The 7,093-nt window shown below is 42.5% G+C and overlaps 1 protein-coding gene across 1 annotated transcript in view; it reads right to left on the bottom strand.

Annotated features, from left to right (window-relative positions):
* The window catches only part of DHX30 (DExH-box helicase 30), a 31,936-nt gene extending 28,055 nt beyond the window's left edge, over positions 1-3,881 (bottom strand). The window contains exon 1 of the mRNA XM_009284513.1: positions 3,834-3,881. Coding sequence (XP_009282788.1) covers positions 3,834-3,864 — 31 coding nt within the window. The 5' untranslated portion in view covers positions 3,865-3,881. The remainder of the gene's footprint in view (positions 1-3,833) is intronic.
* Between the last annotated feature and the right edge of the window lie 3,212 nt (positions 3,882-7,093).

Genomic DNA, 7,093 nt, shown 5'->3' with positions numbered 1-7,093 from the left:
GGAAAAAGGGAAAAAGGGAAAAAGGAAAAAAGAAAAAAAAAAGGAAAAAGACCTGCTTTCGTGTCCCCGCCAGAACACGCCGAGGCAGAAGTTGACTGGGCTCCTGCCTGCGAGGTGCCAGCCGCCGTGGGAAGGCAGAGGACTCGCGCCGCCCGCTGAAGCATTAAACCAGCAGAAAGACATTTTCTTCCTCTTTTAAAAAGTCAGCGGCGCTTGTGTCATTGAGTTCTACCAGCCCAGCCCGGAGCTGGTTGTCCTCCTGACGTGTGCGCGTCAAATAGAAACACCACAGCAAGCCAAAGCGTGCGCTCATACACCGGCGACACGTCGCGCGATACGGAGACAGGTCGCCTCAAAGGGGTTTGTGAGTATTTTGTAGGTGTCACAAACACACACACCCCCCCAAAAAAATAGGATGTCTTCACACACACTCAAGGAAACGTTACCGCAAAGAGGTGAGTAACTTGCTCCAAGATCCGAGCAACCTGGTGATGATACTGCAAACAATCCACGGGCCAGTCCTCCAAATACGGATTTTGTTTTAGAATCGTTACTAGCCTTCTCTACTTAGAGGAAAAACACACGCGTGCGATTTTTACTACGCCTTCAGCAGCGTTTGGCTGCCCTCGGCTTCGCTCCTGCACACATTTCTTGCAACCCTTGCACCTCTACAGGCAAAGCAATCTTTCTGATTGTTTTAATACAAGTGACCGCAAGAACGATTCAGAAGGGGAAATTCAGAAACTGCCTGAAAGTCGTTTCGGGTTTCTTGTCTCCAGCTACACATACACCCTACCTGCGCCCCAGCACCCACACCTGCAGACTAGGTAATTCATGTTCAAGTGTATGTTACTAAAGTCCGCTTGCAGCCCATTGTGTACTAACGTTTGAGAGAAACACTAAAAAATTCGAAGTCAATTAGGTAGCAAGACAGCACTTTCCCTTCTTACACATTTCTCCTTACTTGAAGTCGACTCCCCTGTCATTTAGTTCTAGATGAACGATTTTGTATCTGAGGCATAAAATTCTCAATGCTGTAGTGCTGGTTGAAATTCAAACACTAAAAAAAATTTAAAATCCTGTAAGGTCTGAATTATTTTTCTAAGCAATTAACGTATACAAATTTTATTATCTCTGGCTGCAACGTACACCTGGGTCTACCGTTGTGTGTTTCTTTAAACCAGGGTATCATTTTTATGTCAAATACTTTATTACCCAGTGAGTATTTTGTTGTGCAAACCAAAAATTTACACGAATGGTAAATTCGTGTAAATTTATCATTTTAATGATAATATTTAAATGATTTAATTTTAATATCATTTAAGTATCATGATGAAAAAAGGGGGGTTTTGGTTGTTTCGGGGGGGATGGCGGTTTTTTTGTTTGTTTTTAAATCAGAGGGAGAAATCTTTGATAAGCCACAAGAGGATTAACTAACATAATTGCACACTTAAGTTTTACAAAGCCTGTATTCCACAAGAAGAGGTTCAAGAAGTGGAAAGTTATCAAACAAAACCCTGTATAAAAAAAAACACTTTGGAAAAGCATACATGAACGCTCCAAAAAAAAAAAAATCTTACTACGCCCAACTTGCCTTTTCCAATACACACACTTTTTAGACCCTCTGTGAATTAGCTAGTGGTTTGTCTGTGTAGTTATTTTTTACTAAAAAACCTGAAAGCAAACAAAAAATCCCAGATCTCCAAGCAGCAACAGAAGACATGAAAGTTATTCTGGCACTAATTATAAAGGCTCAGATTACAAATTTTAAGAGCATTGGTCCACTAAAAAGGAAAGCGGTCTTGCTAGACAAGTCACTCAATTTAAGGGAATGAATTATATGTAAATCTTTTGATAACATGTTGCACGAACTCTTACTTTCAGAAATAAACTTCAGTTGGTTTGGAAACAAAAGCTTCAAGGAGGACTAGAAAGAAAGGGTGGCTGGAAATAATATGTAAACATTAATACATCCTTCTGGGAAGACGAATCTACTGTGAAACTACTTAACTTGACATAGCTGCTGGTTTATTCAGCATTTTCCCAAGATCTAGATGAGGCAATAAGCTGTCCAGCGGCGAAGAAAAAGAAAAAAACAACAAAATCGCAGCTAGTAAGCTGTTTCAAGTCGTGAACACCAGAGAAGAAACGCAACAGGTAACAAGAGCCCTAAGGAGATGAAAACCGTGGCTGGAGACCACAATGATTAAAAACAAAACAAACAAAAGAAAACAGATAAATAAAGTACACGTCTGGGGAAAATCTCAGAAACACACAGTCAGTGGGAAGGAGAAATCTGGGAGAAGATGCTGAAAGGCAGCGTGCTGGTGCACGGAAAGTTAGACATGAGTAGGGCTAGTGGTTTGTCACTGTAAATGATGGCAAAATTATCTTATGAGCACAGAAAAAATAGTTAAGACTCAATTTATTAAAAAAATCCAGAAGTCACAGATTCCACGTATTCAATCCAAAGATCTTTATTTTGCAGAGATGAGCGTTAAACAGCATATAAATAATCGCTTAAAGCCATCTTCCCAGGCTTTGCCAGTTCAGGCTCACTTCGATGAGCTGTGGTTAATTCATCTTCTCTAGCCAAGCCTTTGCAGCGGCAGCAGCGCTATGCAGAAGCTCGTTAACAAGCCACGTTATGTTAAAGACTTCCTTTTCCCCCGGAGCGCAAGTGTTACCGCACCCAGAGTCCCAAACCCAGCCTGGCCATGACAAACCACTAGCCCTCACAGGAAAAGTTCCTTCTCTTGCTCTCAGACTCCAACCCAGGTCACACTGTTTGACAGATGAAAGGGTTTTTATTCCCAACTAAAATTACTTTGTACACAATTAACGCCCTGGACGTATAAAGCATTCTGGGAATTTTTGTTTTAAATACGGAACCCACGGTATTGGTGACTCACTAGCACGGCAGCGTTACAAGAATGGCTGGTACACTGTTGTGTTCCCCAAGTGCTAAAGCAGAAGCGTGACTTCCCTGAGACAGGAGGTAGTGATCCGTCACTGGTTCAGCCACATCTGGAATATTGTTTTCCATTCTATGCACCTTATTTTAAGACCAAGTAACGGAGTTCGGAAAAGAACAACAAAAGAAGACAAAAAACAGCCAGTGACTGGAGGGATTTCTTGAGAAAAAATACGATCTAAAGAAAGAGGCTGGCAAAGCAATGACAGGAAGAAAAAGGACACGACAGCAGTTGACAGGTATTTAAAGTATGCAAACACCAAGGAGAAAGCACTTACTGAATTGGTACAAAAGGATGCAGGTATGTTTAGGAGGGTAAAATTAAAAGGGGAAAAAAAGCCTTTACTTTAAGCTAAATAGCAAACAAGTCTACATTGTCATCTGTTGGATAACACAACAGGTCTTCTCCCCTTCCAAATTCTGTTGTTTCCCTGAAATACTCTCTTGTACTTGCTGTAACCAAGCTTACCTGCAACACCGAACTCGTGCTACGCTAACCGAGACAGAACGGAGTTACGCTGGCTACAACCACCACCCTCGCCTTACACTTAAAGTGCAAGTTTTGCACGCGGGGCTCCCCTCAGAAATAAAGCGTGTCTCAAACATAAAAATTGGCATCATACATCACACAGCTATCGCTAGCTCAGGTACAGTCATCTCAGCTTCCTTCTTTGTCCCTAATGCATTGAGAAGGAAGGCTGACAAAGACATTTGTAGGACAAACCTCCCATGTATCCAGCATAGAGAAGGACAGTACCGTTTCTTACAAATTAATTTTCTTCATCAATCTGCTATAGTATTAAATCTCTGAACAAAGAAAAAAATAAGAGTTGAACCGAAGATTGTCTCAGGTCCTTACCTTTAAGGGAATTCAGCGAGAACATCTCCATCACAGTGAAAAGGGTTGATTCCTAGGAAAGCAAGAGGTAGCAAAAAGAAACAGGAAGTTAGAATTAATATTTCCTTTGAGATGTTTCAAGTGCTTAGCACCTTTGAAATTAGCTGTCTTTAGCACAAGACAAAGCTGACAGTCCTCAACAGATTTCACCTTGGTGTTTACATTCTGCCTGTTTCATCTGAATCATGCGTGTACTATTTGCTATCCTGTTATAACCGGCTGCTCTACACCCGAAGGGAGGAAGTGTCTTCTCAACCAGCGGTTTGTAGGTTTTGGAAGTGCTTTGTTTCTGTGATGATACTGAGTTGGGGATATTTTTGAAAATCTTTTCAAGACAGAACGCCACAGGTAGGTAGACCACTGCCGTTATTCCCCCTTTTTAAAGCAAAACAAGAAAAGAGAGAGACATGTACTTTTGATAATGTTTGCTGAAATGACATTAAACTTCCTATTTAAATTTCTTATTAAAATAGCTTTCACTCAAATAAGAAAAAAAAAACCCCACTACCCAATCAACTTTGTTTTGGGGTGCTTCATCTGTCACGCCAAATATTAAATACATTTTAGGCATTCTTGATAACAGAGTAACAAGGGTTTTCTAACAAACTTGGATCAGACCAGTGAGGGTCCTCATTTACACAAAGCTAACATTAACTATCCATGTTAATGGCTATTCCCACACAATTAATATCCCACAATTATTATGCTTTCAAATTATTCACTTTTGCTTTCAGTGAAACTAATGACAAAATTACTGTTTACTTCAGCAACAGCAAACAAGGCCTAAAATAACACCACTTTCAGAACAGAACTGCGTGGACATGACACCTTGTTCAGCAAGTCACCCCCCTACGGGCACATGAAAACAACCCTGCTGTTGCTGACAAGTCTACACCTTGTCTTTTTCAATGACTAAATAAATAAAAACACAGGTATTTGACTTGTTTAAAAATGAAAAACCATACACGCTGTAGTAATTATCAAGATTGGCAGAGGAAAACATCCTTGGTATAACTAACTCGCTGCACTGAATAAAGTTAGAAAACTCTTTTGTGGTCGTCGAGCAAGATTCTTAAGGCTGAAGCATTCAACCGTGGAGCTAAGTCACGGGAGGAATGCAAATTGAAAGTGCAGAGAGCAGACCACATAGCAGTCGTGTGCCCCCTTCATCGTCTCAGTCGAGGTACAAACCATCTTAAAGCCAACAGTATTTCTGAGAAATTATGTGAGTCCAATATTACTTCGACACAAAAGAGTGTCTCCAGTTGAAGTCACTGGAGAGAGACAACCAGGAGTATGACAGGGAATGTTGTAATATATTCTTAAATCTAAGTCATGGAGGTATCGGCCGCATCTTCCCCCCAAATTTTTAAGCATGACAAAAACGGGGAAGCTGTTTGCTTGCAGACAGACTAAGCGTATTCCAGAGAATACAGGGAAGTTAGTCTACAACAGCTTTCTGGGGCAATGTACCATTCAGGCAGATAAACCGCAAGGCTTACCTACAGAGCACAAGTCAGTGGAAAAGAAAACAAAGAACACCTCACCTACACTGGGATGGGCAGAAGGGCCCCTCCAAAAATACATGCAAGATAAAGTTGAAGAAAATGGTCTTTTCTGCTCAAGACCAAGAAAAAAAAAATTGAAAACCCTACACGGATGAGCTTACAAGATTAACAACCGAGAGCCCCACTGACAAGCAAGACTCTAACAAAGCTGTTACTTATAATCACACCTGTAGATCCCCAGTTGAAATGGGGACCTGTACCGTGCAACGAGTAACAGCCCCAAGGCTCAAAGAGCTAGAGTCAGACTGGGTGGGAGTGGGGACAGGACAGGGAAGAGAATAAAGGCATAAGAGAGATGAAACAATCCAGGTGAGGTCTGCGAACAGAATCCAGCTCTTGCTGTCGCACTGGTGAGGCATCCCTTTCAAATGACACGGAGGAATTCGAGTACTTCAAGCTTGAGCATCCAGTAGGAACACGGTCAAAGCAGAGAGAGAAGAGCTTGGTCAGATAAGCTTAGGTTTAAGGTATAGGTCATTAAGAGATCAGCCCCTGCAGCATCATCACTGGATTACTCAGGACCAGATCTGGTGGATCTGAACACAGAGGGCCCTGAACTGGGAATCATCAGTTTTAGCACAGCCAGCAGCCTGGTGGAAATCCCAGGTTTTAGTTGCTGAAGATCCCGATATAAAAAAAAAAAACAGCCCACCAAAAAACAGTGTCCAACTATGGCAGCTGCTTCACCGTTCATGGAAATGAAGGGGACGCGTGAACATCACCGAAAGGGGAACACACTGGAAGATTCAAAATATACTTTGTCAGGCCCTGATGACAGGAGAGATGTGGGATCTCATAGAGCACTGGATTTACGAAGGAGTGGAATACGATGACACAGGACTCTTACGGACAAGGCAGCGGTACATTTGGAATGAGAATCAACCGTGCACAACGATGCCATCAGACTGCAGAGCACCTGATGCCTCACACCTGGCAAAGTATTAGAATCCCAGATGGCATAAGAGGCACTAGAAGTTTGTTAGCAATAGACTTAATGCCCCTACGGCAAAGGCAAAGAGTAAAACCAGTGAATGTGGCACTGGAAACGGTTAGATAAAATCTCAAAGGCCTGGGAATTGGGTCTCTGTTGGGCTTCCTTGATCCACTTGAAAACAGCTACACGCACGTATGAGGAGAAACCACATCCCCAAGAAGAAAGTACATCGAGATGCAGTGAATATCGCAGAATTTCTGATTATTGTCTACTGTGATACTCCAGCAGCGTATGAAGAGGTATAGCCCCAAGTGCTTTGTCGTGAGAACAAAGGAGAAATTGTTTCGTCTTACATATCATTCACCCTCAGGGATCACCTACACTAGGGTCCATGCAAAGCGAAACAGCTTGACTTTCAGCTATTCGGGCCAAAGAAGGGGTAGATCTCTGCAAGAAACCTTTCTTTACCAATCCTAATTCCGCAGGATTCCAGTTGCTGAACTCTGACTGGCTGGAAGGGGGGACAATAAAGTGCTAGAGGTAGGACCGGGCGTTGGATGCTCTCGGGCACCCACCGCTCGTGAGACCGAGCGTTGTGGACTGAACGGGCAACCCAGCGTCACGGTTCCAGTGGCCACGGGGGAAAAAATGGTGCTGCTAGTGACAACAGAGTAAGTTACAGGAAGGCAAGGGAGAGACAAAACTAAGAAGAGGGCCGC

The sequence above is a fragment of the Aptenodytes forsteri genome, unplaced genomic scaffold (assembly GCF_000699145.1).
Source record: "Aptenodytes forsteri isolate BGI_AS27 unplaced genomic scaffold, ASM69914v1 Scaffold428, whole genome shotgun sequence".
NCBI classification, from domain to species: Eukaryota; Metazoa; Chordata; class Aves; order Sphenisciformes; family Spheniscidae; genus Aptenodytes; species Aptenodytes forsteri.
The sequence above is the reverse complement of the archived record's forward strand: the minus strand, read 5'-3'. Positions and strand labels throughout refer to the sequence as shown.